Source organism: Rattus rattus, chromosome 2, assembly GCF_011064425.1.
Source record: "Rattus rattus isolate New Zealand chromosome 2, Rrattus_CSIRO_v1, whole genome shotgun sequence".
NCBI lineage: Eukaryota > Metazoa > Chordata > Mammalia > Rodentia > Muridae > Rattus > Rattus rattus.
In genome coordinates this window covers 152,419,513-152,446,681 of record NC_046155.1, presented here as the reverse complement: position 1 = coordinate 152,446,681, position 27,169 = coordinate 152,419,513, and the positions used below count along the sequence as shown (strand labels likewise).

Genomic DNA, 27,169 nt, shown 5'->3' with positions numbered 1-27,169 from the left:
TAGCTGCAAGAGAAGCAACACCTTCCAGATCACCCACATCCTCTAACCACAGTGCATGTAAGACAATCAAAATATCTGATTCAGAACAAACCAGCTGCTGTTTTTAAAGCATGATGGGACCTAAAATCTCCCTGCATATGCCACACATGAACTTTGCCAAGGCCAGAGCTGCATCGGAAGCACCCACAGCACCCACACACCGGATATTTGTGCCGCTTTTTAATAGTGACCTAAAATTGCAACACTTAATCTAGTATTCATCTATATAAAGGCATTTTTATATAATTTTGTTTTGGGATAGGTAAAGCAAAACGCACAAGAAGTGTATCTTATGTCTAAGATTCACACTCTAAACGGCATTTAAAACCAAAACAAGGGGTTGGGATTTAGCTCAGTGGTAGGCGCTTGCACCCCTAGCAAGCGCAAGGCCCTGGGTTTGGTCCCCAGCTCAAAAAAAAAAAAAAAAAAAAAAAAACAAAAACCCAAACCAAAACAAAACACGGATCATTCAGTCACTGACAGGATCAGGGCACCTCCCTTCTTCAAGATGACTGACTGACTGACTGACTGACTGACTGACTGACTGGCTTTGTTGCAGGGGCCATTCGTTCCTCTTTTGTGTCCTTTCCAATATATTCTCTATTCTGGTGTTGAGGACACAGAAGCTGATGCACAATCAACCCCACATACCATTCAAGATCGTTATTTGTTAACAAAGGGAAAAGACTGGCAATAGTTAAGGCAAAAAACACGGGCACGTTTCAAACTTTTCATGAGGCTTGGACTGACCTAGGGCCCTGCTCAGTCTGGGCAGGTGCTCCACCATCACACTCAACCCTGTTGTCTCCACCTCCAAAGCAAACAACAAAAAAACCACAACCTTTTAATGCAAGTGAGAAAGAGCACAAACCCAGGAAAAATATAAATGCACAGAGAAGGCTAAGAAAGTTTCTATTATTTATTTTTGCTGGGGGTTTGTTGGGGTTGTTTGTTTGTTTAGGTCTCTCTGTATATTACTGGATGGCCTGGAACCACTTTTATAGAACAGGCTGACCTTGGACTCCCAGGATCCTTCTGTCTCTGCTTCCCCAGTACTGGGATGAAAGGTGTATATCACCATGCCAAGCCCAAGAAATTGTTTAAAACATTCTGCTTAGAAGGGTTATATAAGAATTACTTACTTAAGGGTTCTGCTATATTATTACTATATTAGCAATAATTAAAAACTGGACATGGAGAACATTTGCTAACTGAAATACAGTGATGAATAAATATAGCAAGGTAGGCATAACAAAGATTCACAAAGGAGATAAAAGAATCAGAAAATTGGGGTTGGGGATTTAGCTCAGTGGTAGAGTGCTTGCCTAGCAAGCGCAAGGCCCTGGGTTCGGTCCCCAGCTCCAAAAAAAAGAAAAGAAAAAAAAACAAAAACAAAAACAAAAAAACCAAAAACAAACAAACAAACAAAAAAAAGAATCAGAAAATTATGAGCACACTGCCATTATGGATACGTAGGAGTCTCATATTCTTTTTTGCACTTTATTTTGTTGTTTAGTTTTTTAAAGAATTATTATGTGTGTGTGTGTGTGTGTGTGTGTGTGTGTGTGTGTGTGTGTGTGTGTGTGTACACTGTAGCTGTCTTCAACACAGCAGAAGAGGGCATCAGATCTCATTACAGATGGTTGTGAACCACCATGTGGTTGCTGGGATTTGAACTCAGGACCTCTGGAAGAGCAGCCAGTGCTCTTAACCTTTGAAGCATTTCTCCAGCCCATTTTTAAGACGTATTTATGAGTGTGTTGCCTAAATCTATGTATATGCATACATACAATGCCCAAAGAGGCCAGAAAAGAGCATCAGAGCCCCTGAAACTGGAGTTCCCGGCAGCTGTGAGCCATCATGTGCTGCTAAGCCATCAGCAAGCCTGAGTCCTGTACAGGAGCAACAAGTGCTCTTAACCCCTGTGGCACCTCTCCAGCCCTATGGACCTTTCCTCTATACAAGCCATGAGTCATAACTTAAAGAGAAAAGGTTTAGAGTTCAGATCTACCTGGAATGCAGTGAAGTAGGCCAGGATGCCCTTAACTACTTAACTTTCTGTTTTACTGCCCAGCACTTTACGGCCCTAATGTAGAGCCATCCTTGCTTAAGACATTCAAAACAATGCACTCGATCATCTTCATCTTCTATTCCAGTCCTCAAAGAGAGGTCCAAGAATGTTCATGAAAAAAAGCCCACTGGGGACAGGGATTACAGTTTAGTCTGCAGAGTGCTGGCTTAGCATGTATGAAGCCCTGGATCCAACCCTCAGCACTGGGTAATCGTAACGGAGTGTGCTGACACACACCTGCAATCCCAGCACTCAGCGGGGCAGGGAAGGAGGATCAGAAGTTCAAAGGTCATTCTCAGCCATCTAGCAAGTTTAATGCTATGCTGTGTATATGAGACCCTATCTGGTAAAAATGAATGAAGTAAAAATTCTGCCTTTACAATTGCGTTTTCCTATTATATATAACACTAAACCCGTGCCAAAAGGGATAACACACTCCGAGATCCAGCCTTCAGACTGCTGAAATACTAGTGCAGTCATTTTTGCTTTATATATGATTTCAATAGCACAGTTAAAACAGTAGTTTTTTTTTTTTTTTTTTTTTTTTTTTTTGAGCTGCGGACGAACCCAGGGCCTTGCGCTTTTAAAACAGTAGCTCTTAAGCAAATGTTCTGCTAATTTGATGCAGAATAAGTGATTGATTTTTGGTTACAACAGGGCGGTGTCAGGATCATTCGTTCAATCCAAAATGGACAGAGCATCCTGGACTGAAGGAGATGGTCGTCTTGTGAAGCACAGGCATGTAAATAACATGGCGATGATGGTACAACAGATGTGAGGACAACACGGTATGCTAATGCTTATAACACATGCATGAACTTACCTAATCTGGAGTGCTTTCTGGAGGTAAGCAGGAACTAGCTAAGTGAATGGGTGGTCGTGAAAAGGAAGCAGCAGATGCAATGAGAGTGCATGGACCACTGCAAGCGTCCATCTGGCTAGTGCGGAACACCTGGCAGAACACCTGGCAGAATGGCAGCTGAAGCTGAGGAAGGAAGCAGGAAATAGAGCCTAAAGGTCTTATTTGCCCTGGGACGCCCCCCAAGGCTGTGGCTACCGTTTATCTCTGAGGAACTTGAAGAGGAGAATTTTACTGAGACACTTCTACTCTTACAACTGTTTTCGAGACCTAATGTTACTTTACTTCAAATTGTTTCATGTTTCCTTTTGCTAATTCATATTTATCACCATCTTGGAAATCCTAGAATAACAACGCACTGTTTACTCTGTGCCAGGCGTGGCCTACTATGTTTTAAGTGACACTGACTGCAAGAAAAAGCAAATCTTAGCATCACGTTAGGGCTGCTCTCGTTAGATGTGTTACCCTCGGTGGCTCACTCATCCTCACTGGCTCTGTGCTTTTCCTATACGTGTAGAAAAACCAGGGCTTATGGGGGGTAGCACATAGCTTTGATCCCAGCACCCAGGGGGCAGAGGCAGGTGAATCTTTGAGGCCAGCCTGGTATACAGAGTGAGTTCCAGGACAGCCAGGGCTACATAAAAAATCTCATCTCAAAAACCCAAAACAGAAACAAAATAAAACAAAAACTAAACAGAAAATAAAAGAAACCTGAGGCTGGAGAATAGTTCTGAGGTTAAGAGCATTGACTGCTCTTCCAGAGGACCTGGGTTCAATTCCCAGCAACCACACAACATCTCACAACTGTGTGTAACTCCAGTTCCAGGGGATCCGATGCCCTCACATAGATATACATAGGCAGAACGCCAATGCACATAAAATGAAAATACATTTTAAAGAGAAAATTCTTTCTTCCCAGGGTATTTGTAAAATTTAAGTGAGATACCTGTCTGAAAAGTACTTCATAAAGATGATAATTATTAAAAATCAATTTTTATCACATTACTATTATGTTGTCACTTGTGTAAAAATTATTAGTAGTTAGTATCTAACATGCAGCCAGCAGAGGGAGCCTCTGATCCATTTCTGTCTTTAGGGTCAGGCAATGAAAACAAGGTTTTGTGTGTGTGTGTGTGTGCGTGTGCGCGCGCGCGCGCGCGCGCACGCAAAGGTTAGAACCCAGGGGTGTAGCTCTGTGGTTAGAGTTTGCCCAGCTGGATTCCTGGGCTGGATCCTAGCACAGTAAAAGACAAAACAAAAAGCCATCTGTGCTTTCCCAGACAGTAAGCACTTAGGACGATGGCCTGGCAAAAGTCAGTGGTGCTCATGGTGCTCCTGACTGCATGTATGCTCACGAGGCCTTGCTTCATTAGGTTTCAAATTCTGCACATCTCTATATGTGTATACATGCATATATGTCAAATATTACAACAACGGACTTAAGTAATCCCAGTTTACATTCTCCTAGATCCTTCTCTTTCTGTTTCCCTGCGGAGAACTCAAGTTAGAAATACTATGTCTAGTCCCTGTGGCTTTACTGTCTACTGGGAGCAAATTACGTGCCTCTGCCTGGGACTGTTTCACCACTCTGTCCTTCTTCCAATGTCTAGTTCAGCGACAGCCTTTGCCATCATTGGGGGGACTAGATTCTTTTTCCTGTTGAGTTCAACCCACCTTGAACGCATGTGTAAATGTCAAAATAACAAAATAACAAAATAATAGTTAATAAATAGTGCCCTATATCTTGTTACCCAAAATATCTGATATTTCCTTCTCTCTAAAACACTGGTTCTCAACCTCCCTAACGCTGTGATTGTTTAACACAGTTCCTCATGTTATTGCAACCATAAAATTATTTTGTTGCTACTTCCTAACTAATTTTGCTACTGTTCTGAATGGTAATGTAAGTATCTGAAATGCAGGATATCTGCTTTGTGATCCCCAAAAGGGTCACGACCCACAGGCTGAGAACAGATGCTCTAAAATACAGCAGAGACTGTGTTCTCCACCTGTCACATCACACGGGCATCTCGTATGGCAGTGAGTACAGGCAGACACTCATACTCTTGTTCTATGAATGCCAGTGGACCAAGTGAGAGCCAGCTGCCACACATCACCTACCAGCTTGGCCTTGCGGGAAGTACAGAAGGTGGAAAGGAAGGCGTCTCGAATACAGAAAGCTTTCTTAGTGGGATAAGAAAGGGCTTAGTTTTGTTTCCATACAGAGAGCTGAAATAATGCCTTTGTGATAGGGAGATAACAAGCAGCTTGTTAAGAAGGCCACAGCATGAGAATTCTTTCAGAAAAACAAACAGGAGGCATGCATTTTGGAAGTGGGACTGAGCTTGGGAAAAGCAAACAGAGTTGGATGTGAAGACAACAGTAGGGAGTTTTATATCCTTCGTGTATGTTTAAATGGAAAAGTAAAACGTTTAAATCTAGACTCCAAAATTCAATTAAAATTTAATACCTGACTTGTTTTGAATTTTAAAATCTGGTCTTGTTTTGAATTTTAAAAACTAAAAAGCAAACAAAAAGCACCCTCAAAAAAAACCCCAAATATATGAGTATGACAGGAGCTGGGGTTTGTAGCTTAGTGATAGCACACTTGAGGCCCTGGGTTTAATCCCTAGCAACACGCACACACACAGACAGACACACACAGACAGACAGACAGACACACACATACACACACACACACAGACACACACACACACACACAGACACACACACAGAGACACACACACAGAGACACACACACAGACACACACACAGAGACACACACACATATACAGAGACACACACAGACAGACAGACAGACAGACAGACACACACACACACACACACACACACACACAGACAGAGTGAATGACCCTCATCCCTATGAAGTCTCTCACTAAGCTTCACACGTCTAAGGTCCCCGCACAGATCTGAATGTCATGGCTTCAGAGCGTTAGCAGCATAAGTCGTAACGATGTACTTACCTCTGTTTTCTCCCTGTTCACCAACCACCCACACTTCTTTGCCTGAAGTCTGTGCCTTCAGAACGTTCGAGATGATGTACTGTAATCTCTGTGAGTCCAGATTGCAGCCGATCCCAATCACTCTGGCTGCAGGAAATGTGCTCAGCTTCCACGTCACGTAGCTCATGACTTCCACTAAATGTTACACACGGAGTGACAATTTAAGGATTAAAAGAAAGTTAACTGGACAGAGGTGGCACATAGCTTTAATCTCAGCATGTAGGACGCAGAAGGATCACTATGAGTTTGAGGTCAGCCTGGTCTACAGAGTGAGTTCCAGGACAGAGAGGGCTACACAGAAACTGTCTCAAACAGACAGACAGACACACACACTGCTTCTAGCCCAGCTCACATGGAAAGGGTCATCTCACAGGGGAAGTATGTCAACGCTCTACAGAGTCTTTGGAGGTCTTAAATGCATCTATGCTCTCCAAGGCAGGTCTTGCTGTACAGCCTATCTGGCCTTGAACTACCAATCTTCCTCCCTCTGCTCCTGAGTATTGGGAATACAGAAGCACCACCACGCTGGCAGTATGTTTATAAAGTGTACTTAAAACACTAACCAAGCTAAAGCATTTTTGTATAACTTTTTCATGAAACATAAATTGTTAGGATAGAAAGTAAGTTCCAGGAACAGTTAAGCAAGAAAGGTGAAAACTGGGTATAGAACGTGTTGAAGCTTGTTCCTTTTAACATTACTGTAGCCATTTTGAATTCAGATTCCACGTTCCTCACAAGGCGAAACTAAGTTCATACTTACCACTCTAACTGGCACTGAAGAAGGTTACTTATAAGCCAGAAAGTTGTGGCTTACCCTGTTCTCAATGTTCTGAAATTCCCGGTCTCCACCTGTCCACCACCCCTTGTAGCGCACTCAGGACCAATCAGCCTAAAGGTTGGCTGGTAACAGTTTGTCAAGTTAGCCAAAAACCTTCTACCACTTCACTGCTTGCCTCCAAACTTCTGAACCTGTTTCTTCCTATAAAAAGTCTGCCCTGAGGACACACGGGTGCCATGATTAGGTTTTTCCTTCTTGTGGTCCTGATTGATCATTCTAAGAATGTTCGATAAACTTTCATCACATCTGAGACTGGTGTCCGAGTGGTCAGTGCGCAGCTACTCCCACACCCCAACAGAAAGCAGGAAAATAACAATTTCACTTCAATGAAGCACTTCTGTGTGTGCGCCTGCAGGGATCAGAACCAGGCCTCATGTATGCTAGGCAAGCACTCTATTATCACGCCATATCCCCTGCCCAATAATTCCATGATAATTTCTTTATGTTTTAGGCTTAAATCAAAACACCAACTCATACATTATTATGCAGTACCTCACCTTAAGAAAAAAACCTACATGGGGTTGGGGATTTAGCTCAGTGGTAGAGTGCTTGCCTAGCAAGTGCAAGGCCCTGGGTTCGGTCCCCAGCTCCGAAAAAAAAAAAGAAAAAAAAAACCTACGGCTCCCTTTTCTTTTACATGCCAAAAGGATTTAAAGAGACCAATGTCTCTGACAATCATAAATGAAACGCATAACTGTGTAATATTTTCAAACACATGCTTGAAACACTGGTTGGGCCCGAACCACCCAGTCTCTGGAAACATCTCTCTTAAGTGAAGCAATCTACAGAATGGAAACTGTTGAAGATGCACAGGGTGGGTGAGATGGCACAGTGGGCAAAGGTAGCTGCCATCAAACTGACATCTGGGTTCAACCCCAACACACGGCAAAGGAGGGCTGGCCTCTGACCTTCACGCCTGGTGTGTATGTGTGCACACGTTCATATACACACACAAATAAAAGTAAAAACTGTCTCTGCATGTATAATATGCTTCTTAATACCTTCATAACACTAGGGATAGACATCTTACACATAAATATAATGCATGATTCTCTTAGAGGCTTTAACCATTTCCTCACTAAAAAAGGTATGGCTAACTGGAAAATAATACCGTACTTCATGAAAAGCTGTGAGTTGCAACCTAAGTAATATCAGTTATAAGGAGTAACTGTGTGTACTGTTCATTCTAAGAGCAATCTTATTGAACATCCTTTTAGACACCACAGTGATTTGGCTTTTGTGTGTTTTTTGAAATCAGCAATGGCAATTATACTGATGGACCCGGACCATCATGTGAATTTAAAATAAAGCCTTTTACCTGGTTGAGAGGCAACAAGCAAGACAGCGTGCTGACTGTAATGTCCCAGAGCTGGAACGAGAGCTCTGAACATGTCCACATTACTCTGTACTGCATGCAGGTAGGAATCAGAACCACCCAAATAGTTGGCTGTGAAGATCACCACCTTGGAATGAGCAGAGGCAGACAGATCTAATGAACAGAAAGAAACAGTCCGAGTTCAGGACGGTCTAAACCAATGCTGGTACAAGATAAAATGTTTCTCTGTTCATGAACAGAGAATACAGGCATACAAGCTCCTATAGCTATCATCCAGAAAGCTTAGGGGTAAAGCTTAGGGGTCAAGCATGGGGGTACACGGCTGTGATCCAGCACTTGGGAGGTCAAAGCAGAATGGCTCCAAGTTGGAGGCCAGCCTGGGATACGGAACAAAATAGGCAGGAAATTAGAAAGAGCCAGTGCCTATACACAAAGACTAAGTTTTCTATGTAGTTCATAATTCTTAAAAGGGAAATGAGTAATAAAGGAAAAAACAACAACAACAACAATAACAACAAACCAACAGCCACTGGCTTCTGTACTGTGAGCATGGGAGCCACAGATTCTTTGAAAGCGACGGAGTAAAGAAGTCAAGTGACTTGGGCAAGTCAGCAGAGGGGCTGCAAGTCAGGCCCAGGTTGTCTGCTTTCAGATTCTAACCTATTAACCCCCCTTGGAAAACTGAAAACTGGTACCTGGAGAGGTTGTCAAGCACAGAAACCAATCAGAAATCAATGACCAGTTTTATTTAAAACACTACACCTTGCCAGAGTCCTCCTCTGGCTTCCTTCCTCTGCCTTGAATGATAAAAATGTCCTCATCCTCACAGGTAATTCTTGCTTGAGTCCTTGCTTGGTTAGAAGTACCACACACTGCACACTTCCTCCAGAGATTCTGTTCTTTCCATTATTTATTTCACTGGTTGTCAATGGCTGATTTGACACACAGGAAAAAAACCAGTTCCCTTAGATCCTAAATGGCCTCGCTTTCTCTAGGGTTGGGTACTAAAGAGTCTCTCCTACAGGGATCTGAAGAGTTAAGAGGTCCCTTAAGAACTTGGGACTGGGAACGACAGGCACAAGAGAATATCCAGCTCCCAAAGGAACCTCTACCCCGCCATTAAAGGACCATTAAAGCTACTACAGTCTCTCAGATGAGGAAAGTGAGCTAATTGTCTCCTCCAGGGATCTGAATGCTTACTGAACTGTGACGGGCTATTTTTAGAACAGATAGGCAAGTCAATCCTTCTGGCCCCCACCAGTACATTCTAGTATGTGAGACTGCTGTATGCATTATTTGGAAAATGGTCAAGGAATACAGGAAAGCTAGGGAATGACCAAAGATGCCCACATCACTGTGCCGTGTCTAAGTTTCTCTTCTCTATAAACTGGTAGAGATGTTTTAGGGAATACATTTTGTTCAATGGTCTGATTTTTATTCTTTTGATTTTTTAAAATGTTTTTTAATCTAGGCGTGGTGGCGTATAGCGCTTGGGCGGCAGAGGAGGATCTCTGTGAGTGTAAGGGCAGCCTGGTCTACAGAGTGAGTTCCAGGACAGCCAGGGCTACACAGAGAAATCTATGTCCAAAAAATTCTACACACACACACACACACACACACACACACACACACACACACACACACACAATTTTATGTATCTGGGTATGGATGCCATGTGGGTACCTGTGGAGGCCGGAAAAGGCTGTTGGAACCCCTGGAGCTAGAGTTACAGGCAGCTGTGAGGTGTACAGTGTGGGTGCTGGGAACCAAACTTAGGTCCTCTCAGGATCATGCTCTTATCCACTGAGCCATCTCACCAGGCTTGGCTGGTTTATGTTTCAAACTCATGCATTCCTGGAAAGATAGTTTTAAACCTGCATCCCCAAATATAGTCTTTATCTAGATGAACATATCTGTACAAATACAATGTTACATGTCCTATGAAAGGATGCATTCCTTTGAAGATTTATTTATTTTATGTATATGAGTATGCTGTTGCATCTTCAGACACACCAGAAGAGGGCATCAGCTTCCATTACAGATGATTGTCAGCCACCTTGTGGTTGCTGGGAATTGAACTCGGGACCTCTGGAAGAGCAGTCAGTGCTCTTAACTGCTAAGCTATCTCTCCAGGCTGAAGTGATGCTTTTCTAAAAGGCTTGGCCTCAGTGGAGGCGCCTACCTTGGGAGAGCAGTGGGCAAGCAGGAGGGCTGCTTGAGCTACGGAGCGCAGGGGCAGCCAGGAAACAGCAAGATAAGGCTCGTGCACACACAAAGGATGGGACAGAAAAAAGAACTTCCTTTTTTTTCCTAATTTAACCTGCAAGTGTCAGACTATAATATGGCCAAGCTAAGATGCAAACCAAATCTGCCTAATTCTAAAGCCGTTGCTCTGAAACAATGTATCCAAGAGAGGAAACAGCCAGAGAAATGCTTGTTTGGGGATGTAACTCAGCGAAAACTAATAAATACTTCTGGACAACAGGAGTGATTCTGAATGCTATTTGCTCATTGACCTCAGCTAACATAATTGGTTATAACTGGCATAAGAGTCTGGATCGATCAAATGACTTATTTCAATGTCTTTGTTTCGCAACATGTAAAAAAAGAACTTTGAACAGATGACCTTCATGATACTTTTCAGTCTGAGAATTCTAGGACCCTAACCTTGTCCCTGACCTTGACAACCTGAGTTGGATGCTCCAGGACCCATGAGGTATAAGGAAAGAACCAACTTTCGAAGGTACACACATGCTATGGCACGTGTGCCCCTAACCAAAGTAAGTAAAAATATAATTTAAAAAATTCTAGGACCTAATTCCCAGTTCCACAAATAAACAAACTATCCAAGACCCAGCTACTGGAATACCGTAGACTACTATGCCCATCTTTAAACAGTCGAACCTTTGCTGATCTCTACATTCGGCAGGTTGAAGATATCAAGGTCCATCGTCCCTTGGTTAGTCCCATCTGAGAGGTCTAAAAGGAGCAGCTTGTCCGCAATGCCCTGTGTGGAAAGATTAGAACAAGAACAGCGTTTCACCGACACAGAGAGCCACTCAGTGCTATGCCCATGAGAAAGGCTAAAGGGTGCCTCCTGAACTAACAGCAGTAAAGGAGGTGTGCAAGCCTGACGCTGTTCTGTGAGTGATACTGTCTTTACTGATCACCGGGAGCTCGCCTGGCTCCTCAGCTCCTATAGCTTCTTCAGATGAAACAGAGAGGGCACGGCGTACCAGGCAGGTATGCTACTGTTCCTCCTGAATTTAAGGTTTTACTTTAATTCTGGTGTTGTTATTGCTGTTGCCCTCCTCCTCCTCCTCCTCTTTCTCCTCTTCTTCCTTTTCTTCCTCCTCTTCCTCCCTTGCTGCCTTCCATCCTTCCTTTTTTGAAAAAATGTTCTTCTGAGACATGGCTTCTTTGTGTAACAGCTATGGCTGTCTCAGAACTCATTTTCTAGACCTGGTTGGCCTTGAGCTCAGAGATCTGCCTGACTCTGCCTCCTGACTGCTGGGATTAGAGGAGTGTGCCACTTATGTCCAGCTCGATTTGACAATTTCTATAAAAAAAACCTTAAAACATTTTAGAAATTTAAAAATTAATAACTTGGGGTGGGGATTTAGCTCAGTGGTAGGCGCTTGCCTAGCAAGTGCAAGGCCCTGGGTTCGGTCCCAGCTCGAAAAAAAAAAAAAAAAAATAATAACTTATGTAATCCGCTGATATCATTTATAGAAGTTATCCTACAACGTACTAGCAGCTGTGAAAACTGGACGCCGTTGGTATAGACGCCTGGAGGAGTCAAGAAGTGATACAATACGCGGCTTAGAAAAGGGGCTTGAGGGGTTGGGGATTTAGCTCAGTGGTAGAGCACTTGCCTAGGAAGCGCAAGGCCCTGGGTTCGGTCCCCAGCTCCGAAAAAAGAAAAAAAAAGGAAAAAAAAAAAAAAAAAAGGGGGCTTGAGCTATCCCGACTGCCACTGTGAGCACGGATCACTGGGCTACGGTAAAATGAAGACTCAGCCTAGGACGTGCATTTGTCTTAGGAGATGCTGACTTTCAGCTCTGAAAGCTGGGTGTGGCTGTAAATGTCTGCAGCCTCAGTCAGCACTCCAGAGGCTGAGGGAGGAAGAGTGTTTGAGGGCAGGCTGGGCTCCACAGCAAAACCCTGTCTTTTCATTGAGTGGTTAAGGAACCAGACTATACATTCCCATCCCCAGACACCAATGTAAATGCCAGATGAGCATGGCAGTCCACCTGTAACTGCAGCCTAGGGAGCCAGAGATAGAGGATCCCAGAGTAACCCGGCTGGTGAGACCAGCCATAGTGTTCAGCTCTGTGATTGATTGACAGATCCTGCCTCAGTGAAGAAAGCAATTGTAGATAATGCCTAACTTGTAACTTTCCATGTACATAAGCTACTTGTGTGCACGTACATACAATGTGTGCTCACACATGCCAAAAATGCATACACACATACATGAAAATGGAGAAAGAAGACAACGTGAAGTCTAATGGAAGCATAAGTGTACGCAGAGACACTACGTCTACATACCTTTGCTGAAATCGCCAACGTGCAAGCAATGCCCAAATCCCCACTTCCAACCACAGTGATTTTATTGGAGATTTTATTCTCATGGTTTGTCCAGCCCCTTGAATTTATGTCTGAGACACCTACAATAAAAAAAGATTATCCTGAGAATTAAAAAATATTTAAAAATCTTTTCTCGTGTGTTATAAGCTTGGTGTGGTGGAATAAATCTATAATCCCAGCATTCAACAAGTTGAGGCAGAAGGATTGCAGGTTCAAGGCTAGCCTGGACCACACATCCCCCACCCTGAAAAAAAAATGCTTTCTAGCATCTTCTTAAAAATAAAATGAACTTCAAAAACCCTCATACAGAGTTTTTGTTTTGTTTTGTTTTGACACAGAGCTCCCCTGTGCAGCCTTGGCTGTCTTGGAGCTCCCTTTGTAGACCAGGCTGCAGACCCGCCTGCCTCTGTGCCCCCTCAAGTGCTAGATTAAAAGGCATGTGCCAGCCTGACTGGCCAGCAAGTCTATAGATTTTTTTTTTTTTTTAATTTTGCTGTACTAACGAAGGCAAGAACAGCAGTCTAAAATCAAGCACGGCAGCTCCCGCCTAGAACCCCAGTCAGCAGGATACTGAGGCAGCGCCAGGGTTTACAGTGACACCTACTCTGAGGGGTGGGGGGTGTGAGGAGGTATCTGGGCATTTCTGTGCACACCTGTAATCCCAACAACAGGGAGGTGAAGGCAGAAAGGTCAGGAGTTCAAGGTGATCTTTAGCTATGTAGGATTTGAGGCTAGCCAGAGTTACCTGAGATCCTGTCTCAAACTAGTACATTGCGCCTTCCCCTAAGAAAAACAGGGGTGTTATACTGAATGTTGTTTTACATGGAAGCTTTCCCTTTTAAGGACAGTATTATAAATATTTAAAGTTTTTCACTTGAGGCTGGACAGATGGCTCAGAGGTTAAGAGCACTGGCTTTCTTCCAGAGGACAGGGTTCAATTCCCGGCGCCCACATGACAGTTCACATCTGTCTGTAATTCCAGTTCCTCATATAGACATCTATGCAGGCGAAACACCAAATGCACATAAAAAATAAACCATAAAAAAACAAAGAAAACCCACGTTTTATTTAAAGAGCTAAAGAGATGGTTCAGTGGTTAAGAGCATCTCTGGTTTAATTCCCAGCACCCACGCGGCAGTTCACAACCTGTTACTTCAGTTCCAGAGATCCAATACCCCCTTCTGGCCATACAGGCACCAGGCGCTGCCATACACACAGGCAAACACCCATACACACAGAATAAAATAATGCTTTTTGAAAGCTATATAAAAAAGAATCGACACACAGTCAATAGTTTACAGCGGAGGTAGGGGTTTTCTTTTGTGGTATCGTCTAATAAGGTACCTGTGCCTCTGGAAACAAATCCTCACCCACGCCCCTGTAAACAACCCTAATGAAGCTCACTGGCTCACTGGAGAGCTAGCTAAGAAGAGGGAAGGGATAAGTTAGGGGTGGGGCTTAAGGGAAGAGTGCAAGGTGAACATGGTGGAAATACATTGTGCACCTGTATGAAGATGTCCTACTGAAACCCACTATTACGCACAATTGCTATATGCTAGTAAAAGCCGAGGAAGACACACAGTACTGACCTCTGACCCCAGTATTCACAAACATTGTATGGAAATGTTCTAGGCCTGAACAACTGGCTCTATCCCCAAATAGAACCTCAAGACTTATGCACCTGTGGCCCCATATCCTGAATAGGTAAAAAAAACTACAGAAGCATGTAATGGTAAAGTTACACATTAATTAATTTATAAGGGGCTCCGAACAAAGCAAGAACTATTTTATCTGATTATATAAGAGTAACATTTTTGGGGTTGGGGATTTAGCTCAGTGGTAGAGCGCTTGCCTAGCAAGCGCAAGGCCCTGGGTTCGGTCCCCAGCTCTGGAAAAAAAAAAAAAAAGAAAAGAGTAACATTTTTACACTTTAACAAATTTTAATTGGAACTATACAGAAATACCTTATAACTGATGTAGAGGAATATTAAACAGAATATATATATATATATATATATATATACTTATTCATAAGTTTATGTGTTGAATTCAAGCAGCAAAGAGTACAGAATATTAGAGAGAAATTCTAACTTCTTAGTTCTTAGGCGGTCTCACCGACAATACAAACCTTCAGTGATTTTTGTGATATAGGCCAGCAAGTCCACCTGCTGTGCTTCATTGGACGATGGCACAGAATAGAGAGGAAGCTCCTCTTGAAACTTGGCGATCATTTCCTTAATTAATCCAACAATGACAGATTTGGGCTGAAGAATGCATGCAAAGGGAAAAGTTATCAACTATTTTCTACAGAACACTTGTTTTACATTGTCAGTGAGTCAGTCAAGGTGATCCTTGAACAATGCACAGTTGAAAACCGACACACGGCTTCCCCCAGACTTCCCACTAAGAGCCTGTTCTTCACCTTCACTACTCCCGCTGCACGCTTTCTTTCTTCATCCGTGCTGGGAACCGAATCCACAGCCTTGTGCGTGCAAGGCAAGTACTTTACACCAAGCTACGCCACCAGCCCTTACCCATAATAAAGACAGCACGCTGTTCTGTATGTAAAGACAGCACGCTCTGTATATAAAGAGAGCACGTGTTCTATATGTAAAGACAGCATGTTCTGTATGTAAAGACAGCATGTTCTATATGTAAAGACAGCACGTTCTGTATGCCGCGTCACTGTACAGTGAAAAATAAATGGCAGTCATTTGATGTCACTTTTAATACAGAGCTTTAAGGAATCATGTCACAGTGCCTTTGCTCCATGTAAACAGAAGGAAGCCCCGTCATTACAGTATCGGTCCACATGGTGCGGCTCACTCTGTGCTGCTGCAATACTGTGTGTTTACTCCCACAGTTCTTACATGGGGAAGGCCCCGGAGCACACTTGTGTGTATAAGAACACGTGCAAGCTTTTTATTTTTTAGAGTTTTGTTTGTCATGGGGGAATTCTAGAGCTACTGTTTGTTTCTAAGGTCCTGTGCTTTTGTAGCCCAGGATGGTTTTGGTGTGTGTAGCTCAGGTTGGCTCAAACCTTTAATTATGGAACCTCGGTCTCCTTGCTACTAGAATTCCAAATGTTAACCACATTTGGATCTTTCCACTGGATACATTTTAACTTTTATAACATTGACTTAGACTTTATGGTAGCAACAGTTAAATACACTGTCTTTTTACTTTACACATTTATGATTTAATCTTTTCTTCAAACCCAGGTCTTCGAAGGGCAAGTGTATTATTTATTTTCTCATTTTTCTAAACCACCATATAAAATGTCTTTAACTCTTACTATTCCTTTTTTTTTTAAAGAATGTAGAGGGGATGGATGGATGTGTTATTCTTGGTTCAAGATTTTTCTTTTTAAGATTTGTTTATTTAACTTATGTATGTGAGTACACTGTTGCTGTCTTCATGCACACCAGAAGAGAGCATCAGATCTCATCACAGATGGCTGTGAGCCACACTGCAGTTGCCGGGCCTTTGGATGGCTCTTAACCGCTGAGCCATCTCTCCAGCAACCATGATTACCATGCATGATGACTCGGGCCCTAGATTACACCACCACACACACACACACACACACACACACACACACACACACACACACACACACACACACCAATCAGTTAAACAAAGCACATTATAGATTAAGTAGAGTATGATCAACTTAGACAAAGTTAAAAAGGTTTCTATATATAACGTGAGAATCATTAATAGACAGGAATGAGGAAATAGAGTTCCAGTACTTTGCTAATAGCTTTTTGTGTAACCCTTCAAGTGCTGAATGATAATAAAACAAGGAACACCAGCAGCTGGATCCCAGACCAGGCAGCTGTGCTGGCTGATGTTATCAGGATTCTGGAACGTCAAAGACTCAAGAAAGCTCAATTTCAGGCTATTTCTAGATCACATGAAGAATGTAACTGAAAGATCATCGAGGCGTGGTGCATGCCTTTAATCCCAGGGCTTGGGAGGCAGAAGCAACAGATCTCTGTGAGTTTGAGGCCAGCCTGGTCTACATGGTAAGTTCCAGGACACAAAAGGCCTACATGGTAAGACTCTGACTCAACAACCAAACAACAGTAAGTGTGTGTGTGTGTGTGTGTGTGTGTGTGTGTGTGTGTGTGTGTGTGTGTGTGTGTGCATGAGTATGTGTGAGGGAGATGGGGGGGGGGAGGGAGGGGGGAGATGCAGTATGTTTACTGTATCACCAAGATCAAAGACAAAGACAAATATTCAGAAAAATAAAATAAAACTCAAAGGAAATCCAAGTTGGTCTTACATGGCTCCAATTTTGGAGATAGGGCAAGTATATTCTGCCTTTGGCATCCACATGTTTTCCAACGGAGATTTCCATGTTTGCAGTTGGCTTCAAGAAGCAAATGGGCGGAGCAAAGGGGTGGGAATCCAAAATCCAGAAGCGAATGGGTATGTTGTACGTCTTACCTGTTTGAGAGAGAGAAACGATCGAGAGAGAAACGATTGAGAGGGAGGTACGAACTGCATGCATCATGCAGCGAGACGACATTTGAGAAACCGACAGCTAGGCATGGAGGGAAAGCTTATCATTCTACCCAATGATGCTGAGGTGGGAGGACTAAGTTTGAAGGCAGTCTACACAACATTGGGGCCCTGTCTCAAAATAAAGGGGCTAAGTACTGGAATAAAAGAGGTAGCTGAGTCTGTGTGGAAAGGATCGATGCAAACCCTCCTGCTTCTCATTTTCTCTGCACTGGGAAGAGGTTCTTACCACAGCACAGCAGTGAGACTACGGTCACCTTGGCAGTTCAGATACAGTTTAGAGGCTGTGCTGTACCACTCTTGTGGGGCACAAATCATTTTCTAGGTAGTTTACTGTGCGCTTTCCAAGCAGAGATACTCTAGCTTCTCCACTTTGTAATTTATTCTACGGTGAAATTATTTACTTACCCAGCCTGCTTTTCTACTCCAGTTAAATTTCTACTGTGTATTCTCTCCCATTCTTTCATATTCTCCAACACCAGGTATTCGTGCCTAATATCCTGGCTGCTAAATAAGTCTGTCATATAAATAAGAGAGGACAAACACTGAGCTTAGAGGGGACGGCAAGTCACCTTTTCTTACTGATTCTTAAGTTTTGGTGTATGTCAGAATGACTTAGAGAAACTGAAAACCATGCAGATTCCTGGAACCTAGTTGGAGTGGGACAGGGTCAAAATGCTTGGCCTTTTGAAAACCCTGTGGGCCCCACCAAAGTGAGAGTGGGGTGGGGCAGCCTGAACATGTCCCTCCCCGGCCACACACATCAATGGTCCACTGATCTTTTAGAAACACTATCTTTTGGAAGTGCTTGGTATTCTTTTCAGGAAAAGAAGCAGGCTTACAACAGGTCAAAGATGCATCAATGGGTCTAGCTGAGCAGATTGTTTGCCTGATGGGAGGCCCTGGGGTTACTCAGTCACAAGCACTGCAGTTATGTTAGATTGGGATTGATCAGGCCGACCTCAACCAGGACCGTGAAGGAAGGGCAGCTGTCTCTACACACAAGTGGTGGCTGCCGCCCTTAGGTGCAGAGGGCTTGACAAGGGACCTTGTGGGGTAGACATTTTCATCTGTAGACTTGTTCTTTGTACTCTCTGAGTCAAGTAAGGCCTGTGGGTGTTTATCACTTGTTGCCCTTGGCAGGGGTCTGGTTCCCGTCTGCCTGCATGCTGCCTCATTGCCACTTGGCTTTCCTGTCAGGCAGGTAGCTTGTCTGAGGGTTTGTCTCAGGTCATTAACCCTCCACAACAAAATAAACCACTTGGGAGGACAGGAGGGATAGGAAGGGACCTGACTGCAGGTTCTTCTGATTTTAAGCGTGTAGGCCATGCCTTGGTTGCCCTGAAGCCCAAAGCTAGATGAAACGTAAGTGAAAACTCAACTGTCCAGACATCTAAAACCCGATTTCAACTGCTCTGTCCTTAACACTTACTCCTGCTTCAGACTCTAGCACTCTGAGGCTTACGCTGTATTAAAAATACTCCACTCGGGACCGGATACCTCCTTCTGCACACTCTTAGCTGTATGACTTTACCCAACTTACCTGACTTCTTTCTGCCCAATCCTTTCCTCTATAAACTGAAAGGAATATTCTTTCTGATTTCATACACTGTTGGGATGAAGTCCATGCATATGCATGACATGGCAAACACTATGGGCTGTACTTTTAAACCCACTTAGAAACAGGTCAGACGTAAACGAAGAGTTCCCTTCTTCACTGTAATCTTTCCCTCTCTATGGAAACCGTTTTCCTACTGAAAGCTACTTTTCCCATCTTGCTTCCTCCGCTAGCATTAACAGTACTCAGCAGCGACCACACAATTTATAAACATGTAAAGCGCTCTGGCCACTTCCCTCAGGAGGCTGACGCAATCCAACAGGGTCCAGACAACATTTCTTTAAAGCTGCCATGCTAATAATGTACAAGCAGGATGTGATTAGCATATTATAGACATGTTAAAACCTGGCAATCTACCATTTTATATCAGCCTTTCTTAGAACATCCGCTGTGTAACTTTTACCTAAATATTAACAATGTGTGCCTGGGCATAACCCTATCTGTTGGCCCTGTGAGCACAGACCTCAAAGTGACCAAGATACACCATCGCATTCCTGCAGAAGGGAGCAACTGCTCAATGGTGACAAGGCAGGAGTAGGGGTTTACAAATGGGAGTTGTATAACTTGTCATAAATGTGTGGAGTCCCGGGTCTGACTTCTAGTACTGGGGTGGATGGAGTACTGCATCCAGCATGGCTACTTCGAGGAAGACTTGGCATAGGGTCAATGGCCTAACCACACACCTGTTTAAAAGGCAGAGTATCAGTGGACCGACTGCACAGTCCTGATGGGGCTGGGCTGTGGCGTGGAGCATGCATAGTGCTTGCACGTTTAGGGGCTGAACCCCAGAAACTGAAATGCTACTAGGCAGTGGATATCAAAATGATAAAATTTAAATCAGCAAAGTAATTATTCTCTTGCCTCTAAATGAACTACCCAGCTCAGCTTCCTGCCCACTCTTCTCTTTCCTCTTCCCTTCTGATTCTTCTTAAAATCTACCCACGCATAGTACAGACAGCGAGTAATGACCATAGGCGTAAGTGTAGTTCTGACAGACGGGAACAGGCGGAGATCCTGACAGGACAGAAGTAAGCAAAGCGAAGAGAGAGGAGTCTGCCTCCAAGCCAAGGCTTTCACCTTCAGTCAGTCAGAAGAGAAGCCTCAGCACACTTCTCAGGAAATGCCGCCGCTGGTGCAGACGCAGGACTTAGGGAGACTCACCTTGGTTTAGAAATTAACATACGGAAATGCCTGGTATTGGAAGAAGTCTTTCAAAATCCTACTGTCCCGAGCTGAACCGTTTCTAAGAGATTTTTCTCCCCATCTGACTTGATCTCTGTGGTCTTCTTTCTCTGTGTATCCACTCTTTCAACTGCCTATTGACTTCATTTGCTCCTGTGCCTTCCCGGCGGTAACAAGTGAACTAGTGAGCCGCCCTCCCTGAGAAGTGCTAGTAAGTATCGGTCATTCTGTAGTAGCCATTCCAGGGCTTACTCTTTCTGGGAAGATCTGCACCGCACCTTTTGTTGAATTTGAGACAAAGTCTTAATATGTAACTCAGGCTGCTCTTCAACTCCCCTGCCTCAGCATCCTGAGTCCAGGATTATAAACGTACTCCTTCACGCACAGCAAGACAAATGTTTAATGGTGGAACTGTGGGCACTACTTCAGAGAAGTCTTTTGAGAACAGAATTTTGCTAGTGTTTTTCAAAAGATACAATTTAAGTAACCTTCTACTATACCAAAGATTACATTGCTCAACCGTAAGTAGGCGACAGTTAAGAAATGGTTAATTATTATTTTTTTCTTTCCTTTTGAGTAAATCCTCACTATCTCAACCTGTCACTCAACTCTAAAATGTCTAGTACTGCACTGTGACACTGGCTGTGTGAGGTTGGTCCTGTGACCAGGCTGAGAGTCAGTCTTATCTACAGAACAGGTAGAGTGCCACATCACAGAGATGGAAAGAGGGACAAGCACAGACACCAACAGGAACACACAGGACCCTGGCCCTCTGTTACTGAGAGCAAGGTGCTCTCTCCTCAGAGCATGTCTCTGTCTCTCATGCTCTCTTTTGTCCTCACAGCCCGCCAGCCTAGCAGACACTATTTGACAAGTTATTGAATGGAATTAAAATTCATCTAGGCTTTCCTTGACCTCTACAGGATCCTGCCAGATCTGGTAAGGTCCTGAGCAGGCCTCGGGTATACGTAAAAACACTTTCAGAGCAGTGCACACCGAGGAATTAAGTTCTTATTGAGTGAGCTGTCCCGGTAGAGAAGTCCCACGTTCTCTCGGCTTCCGTACTTACCCTGATACATCACAGGAATCGTACCGGTGAAATTCAGCAGGTCTTTCTGGGAAGTGTCTTTAAAAACTAGAAGACAAAGTTCCAAAATGTCAGCCAGAAGTAGAGACTAGCAATCAAAGCGTGTGACAATTCTGCACACATAGAAATGGCAAAGTAAATAGATAAAAGGTTTTTAAAAGGAAGTGTAAGAACACAAAACTGTGTGCCCACCTTTCTTTTTTAAGAGACATGTAACTTGCCAGGCATGCTGTCCTATACTTGTAAGCCCAGCCCCTGAGAGGCACAGGCAGAAGGACTACCACAAGTTCAAGGCCAGCTTATGCTACATAATGACTACCAGACCAGCAAAGGAGTGCAAACCAATCCTGTCTCCAAACCACAGAATGGTGGAATGGAGCTCGGATGGTAGAGTATTTGGCTTAGTATATATAAAGCCCTAGCTGCAACATCTATCACTAATGAAAGCAGGGAGTGCCAGTGCCTGCCTATAACCCCAACACTCAGGAGATGGGGGATGAGGATCAGAAGTTCAAAGCTCTCCCTAGCTCCGTAGCAAGTGGAAGCTCTTTAGGTCGGGTAATGAAGAGTCTGAATAAGGACTAGAGGACGCCACTCGTACCGTAGGTGTCCATGGAGTATCTGAAGTGCGGGAAAGACATGTTCACGGTCTTCAGCTCCTCTACAGTCAGATCCCTGAACTTGTACTGAAACGAGAGCAGAGAGCAGCACAGAATGAAAACGGAGCCATGGACAAGACTAAGTGAATATATGCAGTGTGCCAGGCTGAGGGGCAGGACCAAGTGCTTTACCACTACGGTGTCTGTGTAAGTATTTGACTCATTACAAACGTGAGAGAAGCAGGCTCTTGCTGTATAGTGCCGGTGGACCTTAGGCTGGCCATCTTCCCTCCCCGTCTCCGATCCCTAGATGCTAGGAACACAGACGTGCATCACCACAGTACTTCTGATTCCATCACTGAGAACATGGTGCTGAGGAGACGGGAGAGCGTACAACTGCTCCATTTTAAAAAGTAAATTGAAATCGAGAGAAGCCGGATACCAAGTAAACTATTAAACTAGTAAACCTGGGCCTTGACCAGTTAAATCTAAATGCCTCCAAATCCCCCGGAGGCCTAGGGGACAGCACAGGATGAACCACTCATCAAGCTCCATTTGCCTTTGATTACATATTAATTTACTTATTTAATGCAAATGCAGGTATATACGTGTGGGTGCACAGGTGGAGGGCAGAGGCCGCCCGCAGGAGTTGGCTCTTTCCTCCCAACTTCAGGGTTCTAGGGCTCAAGGGTATCCTGCTTGATGGCAGGTGTCTGGCCATCCTGTGAGCCCTTTTTTTTTCTGAATGCCTCCTTCACTAGAGACAACTTGACTTTCCTGTCCACCTGCGGCTGGTAGCTTGGATTTGACAGGGGAAATGAATACAAGCAAAGAGTTTGCTACAAGCAGGTGAACTGCCTCTTCCTGCCTGTCTTTGTGGCCTTGTAGGCACCATCGTGTAACTTCCCTCAACTTATTTTCTTACCCACAAATAATCAAGATACAAACCATAATCAAAGTGAGAATTCCTAGGCTGGTAAATTCCTTAGATCCCAAGCCCTTGGGAGGCAGAGGCAGGAGAATCTGGGTGAGTTTGAGCCCAGCCTGGTCTAAAGAGTCCCAGGATAGCCTGGGAACATAGTAAGACCGTTAAAAAATTAAAAAAAGAAAAAAGAAAAAAAAAAGCTGGCTCTTCGAGTAAGCGCACTTGACTCTCTTCCAGAGGACTTCCCAGGCTGGCCTCAAACTCAGAGAACTACCTGTTTCTGCCTCCAGAGAGCTCAGATTAAAGCCGTGTGCCACCACACCAGGTTTCTTTTTTCTTCTCTTTTCTTTAAATGAGAAGTCTTACAACCAAACTCAATCAACCTACACCTATAACTGTAAGCTAAACCATTAGAATCAACTACATACACGATTTCAATCTTGGAGCTCTTAAAACTCTTACAAGTGTAAAAACTGTCCCAACAAAGAGAGACACCCCCACATCCCAGAATAATCTTTCAGGGCTCTTCCGAGGCAATCTGAATGGCCAGGATCACTTAACAAGGTAACTTCTGAACTAGAGGACTCTTGACCACACATGGGCGGGAGTCAGGAATGCTGAGCATACGGCCTGGGGGTGGGGTGGGGTGAGACTTTAGGGTGGAAGAAACCCTCCTCCACCTTTCCACAGTAAAGCTCTGTTCTGGCCTGCACTCGTGTCTGCGGAGATTTCTCATTGTGAGCACCTACAATGTGACCTCAATGCTAGATGAGGGGAATACAGAAACAAAAGCACAGTGTACAATCACAAACGCTCCAGGAGGAAGCACTGTGGAGAATGGCTTCCACAATGTGATAACACGGATTTCTTAAAGAACGTAGTGATTCATTGCGGGGGTGGGTGGGGGAGGGGGGTAGCGCCGCCAGCCTGTGACCCCAGCTCCGTGAGGCTGAAGCAGGAGGATTGCCCGGTCTTCCAGGCCAGCTTGGGCAACAGTATGAGTGGGTGTGTCAAGACAAAAAACAATTTTGGAAAAAAGTATAGGGGGGGAGGGGAGTGAGCTGGGGCGCCGCGCGGTGACGAGAACACTGGGTCCCGTCCAGCCCCCCCACCTGCCTGCACCTTGCCTAGCAGCCGCCTCACGCCCTCACAGTCGAACTCCATGGTCAGCAGGGATGCGTTCTTCCGCGGTAGTTTCTGTGCCGCCTTCAAATCAGGCTGGGAACGGAGGCCGCAGAGGCCCAAAGGTCCGCAGAGGACGCTCCCCGCCCCTTGCAGTAGGCGGACCTCGGCTAGGATGCACCGGGACGCGGCGCTCAGAGTCAGGCTGACCGGACGGCGTCCGGCTCCGCCCCGCTCCGCCCTTTCCAGTCTGAAGATTCTGGCGAGTTCAGCGTCTACCTTCGCTCCAGAGCTCCGGGGACCGTAGCGCACTGTGGGGCTGAAAAACACCGTCCGCTTGCTAGGGGGGAAAGTCATAGCTAAACCAATGAACAAACAGATGCAAGCAACATTCCTAGAAGACTTGAATATTCTCTCTCTCTCTCTCTCTCTCTCTCTCTCTCTCTCTCTCTCTCTCTCTCTCTCTCTCCTCTCCCTCCCCCCCTCTCCCCCTCCCCTTCTCGATTTTTCATATGTCCTGAGAAAGCCTAGTGGAGTCTGGTCAGATAACTGAGTTAGATGATAAGACCGAAAGGCCAAGAAGGCACGGGCAAAGAAAAAGTCCCCTCATTTATCTAGAGTCAAGAATTTCGACATGGGGACAGAGAGAGGGCTCAGCAGTCAAGAGCCCTTGCTGCTCCTCCAGAAGACGTGAATTCGAGTCTCAGCACCCACGTAACACCCATCTGTACCTCCAGTTGAAAAGGTTCTCACACCCTCTTCTAGGGGCTTCGTGTCCGTGGTGAGCTTACTTCCGTACAATACTTGCAGACAAAACACCCATACACATAAAGTAAAAATTAAGAATTAATTTTGACACGACTGACCAAAAACCAGCTGTACAGAAATTACTCTTTCCTGGCAAGTGTCAGGATTAAAGATTATTAAAACGGCTAGTAAGCTATGCTTAGGATCAAAACACATCAGTCTTGACCTACGCATAGCAAAATGGCTTTTATTCTTTGGATCCATGCCTACACATTCTTCATAAATCACCTTATAATATCACCTTAGAAGAATTCTACGAGGAAATAAGTATACCACCACATTAAAAAAGCAATCTTGGGCTGGAGAGATGGCTCAGCTGTTAAAGGATAGGCTCACAACCAAAAATATAAAGAGCAATTCTTAAGCCACATAGCATTTTAAGTGTGCCTTGTATCTTCTTTCATTCTAACATCACCTGAAAGTCTTTGTGCAGCAGCCATCAAGATACCAGCTGCAGCTGAGGCGAGACTCCCCTGAGTCGAGGTTCCTCCAGCTTCATAGCTAGCAAAATCCGTCTTTGTCTCTGGCATAGTACACTCACAATAACTTGCTAGAAATACAAATTCCCGGTGCTAGAGAGATGGCTCAGTAGTTGTTGTAACTCTGGCTCCAAGGGTATAGGGCATCTCTGAGCTTCCAGGGCACCTGCATTCAAATGATGCACACACACACACACACACACTCTCATTTAATTGTAAAATGTTAAATGCAGGCAGGTGGACTGATGGTTTAGCTGTTAAGAGCGGTTGCTGCTCCTGCACAGAAACAAGATTCACATAGGCCCCACATACGCGTTACTCCAACTTCAGAGGATCTGATGCCCTCCCTCCTCTACCCTCCTCAGACACCAGGCACTCTTCTGGTGCACATACATGCAGCTGAAACACTCCCGCGCATAAAATAAAAATGAATAAGTAAGCAAGAGAACTTTGGAGAACTTAGTTGTTGACGTGAAATTGTATATATTTGTTGGTATAGTTGATAGTTTGAAATATTTGTACATTGTGGATGGCTAACTTGAAACATGAAAGACTTAGTCAACCAGAAACTCTAGGGATAGTCTGAGAAATGCTTGTTTTGGATCCTGGGGACGGAAATCAGGTCCCCAGCTCTGTCGCTGACCCTTACTCCCAGCTGCCAGGCAGGGTGTTTCAGCCAGCCTGCAGGACAATCCCCAGGAGGTGAAGTTGGGACACTGTACTATGGGGCATTCTTCTAGGACTCTGGCTTATAAAGACCTTCTTGCCAGAGGCTGGAACATAGCTGTAGTTAAGAAACTAGGTTTTGGGGGTTGAGAGAGAGAGAGAGAGAGAGAGAGAGAGAGAGAGAGAGAGGAGCTCAGAGGTTAAGAGTACAGACTGCTCTTCCAGAGGTCCTGAGTTCAATTTCCAGCAACTACATGGTGGCTCACAACCATCTGTAATGGGATCCAGTGCCCTCTTCTGGTGTATCTGAAGACAGCTACAGTGTACTCATATAAATAAAATACAATTAGAAAAAGAAAGAAACTAGGTTTTCTGCTCCTTACAGTGAGGGACAGCAGTACAGCTCAGGGAGAGGGTGTTTGAAGTGTTTGGATTTGGGGATTTGGACACTTGGTAGAAGCTATAAGGAAGAAAGGCCTCACTCTGGACTATGTGCTATCAGAAGCAGAGACGTTTCAGCGACTAATTTCCCAGTGAAGATCGTAAGTAAGATGGGTACACTTGGGCAATGAGAAGGCTCTGACCGGCAATGACTGGTAAAGGAGCCCGGGCAGCTGGTCTTAGCAAACAGGAACCTGTTTGGTATTTCCTTGTTCTTGTCTCTGTGTAGACAAAATTATAAGTGGCCCTGTTGTGTCTCATTTTTCCATGATCTCAGTGACCTTGTCTGACGTTAGTGTTTTGTGGGATGGCTTCTATCCAACAGAGGAATGAACTGACCCAGCTCTGAGGCATAGGGCAAATTCTGTCAGTACTGAGATTAACTATATAAAATATAATAAACAACCTGTATGTGTGTGTGCACATGTGTGCATACCTGTGTGTGTTTGTGTGTTTGTGCATATGTGCGTGCCTGTGCACATGTGTGTTCGTGCACGTGTGTTTGTGTGCATGTGTGCGCATGTTTGTGTGTGCATGTGCGTGTTTGTGTGGAGTTGCATGTAATATATATATATATATATATATATATATGTGGAAACTTAAGAGTTCTTTGGAGTGTCAGTGTTGGATGGTGTTTTGCTGGGGCAAACACGTGAAGGAGTGTTTTCCTGAAGTGGACACAGGTGAAAGGCTAAGGCAGACTCGTGAAGGGACGTTTCGCTGAAGCAGACTCAGGAGAGGATGTTCTGCTAAAGCAAGAACATGAAAGGATACGTGATGAAGGATTCTTTGCTAACACACATGTATTGGTCCTTCTTACATTTCGTAATTGAGCTGCGTCTGTCAGGGACTCCATAGAGAGAAGCACACCAATAAACAAACAAACACACAAAGAACCCAAAAACCTTCTGGTGGTGTGCTGCAGTTTCTTGTCACTTCCAGGGCTGATTGGCAGAGTGA

At 44.4% G+C, this 27,169-nt stretch overlaps 1 protein-coding gene across 1 annotated transcript in view; it reads right to left on the bottom strand.

Annotated features, from left to right (window-relative positions):
* Positions 1-23,953, bottom strand: part of Uevld (UEV and lactate/malate dehyrogenase domains) — a 29,207-nt gene extending 5,254 nt beyond the window's left edge. The window contains exons 1-9 of the mRNA XM_032893567.1: positions 23,817-23,953; positions 21,772-21,856; positions 21,153-21,218; positions 17,045-17,208; positions 14,885-15,020; positions 12,718-12,836; positions 11,071-11,173; positions 8,149-8,319; positions 5,954-6,127 (exon numbers count right to left, since the gene is read on the bottom strand). Coding sequence (XP_032749458.1) covers positions 5,954-6,127; positions 8,149-8,319; positions 11,071-11,173; positions 12,718-12,836; positions 14,885-15,020; positions 17,045-17,208; positions 21,153-21,218; positions 21,772-21,856; positions 23,817-23,858 — 1,060 coding nt within the window. The 5' untranslated portion in view covers positions 23,859-23,953. The remainder of the gene's footprint in view (positions 1-5,953; positions 6,128-8,148; positions 8,320-11,070; positions 11,174-12,717; positions 12,837-14,884; positions 15,021-17,044; positions 17,209-21,152; positions 21,219-21,771; positions 21,857-23,816) is intronic.
* Between the last annotated feature and the right edge of the window lie 3,216 nt (positions 23,954-27,169).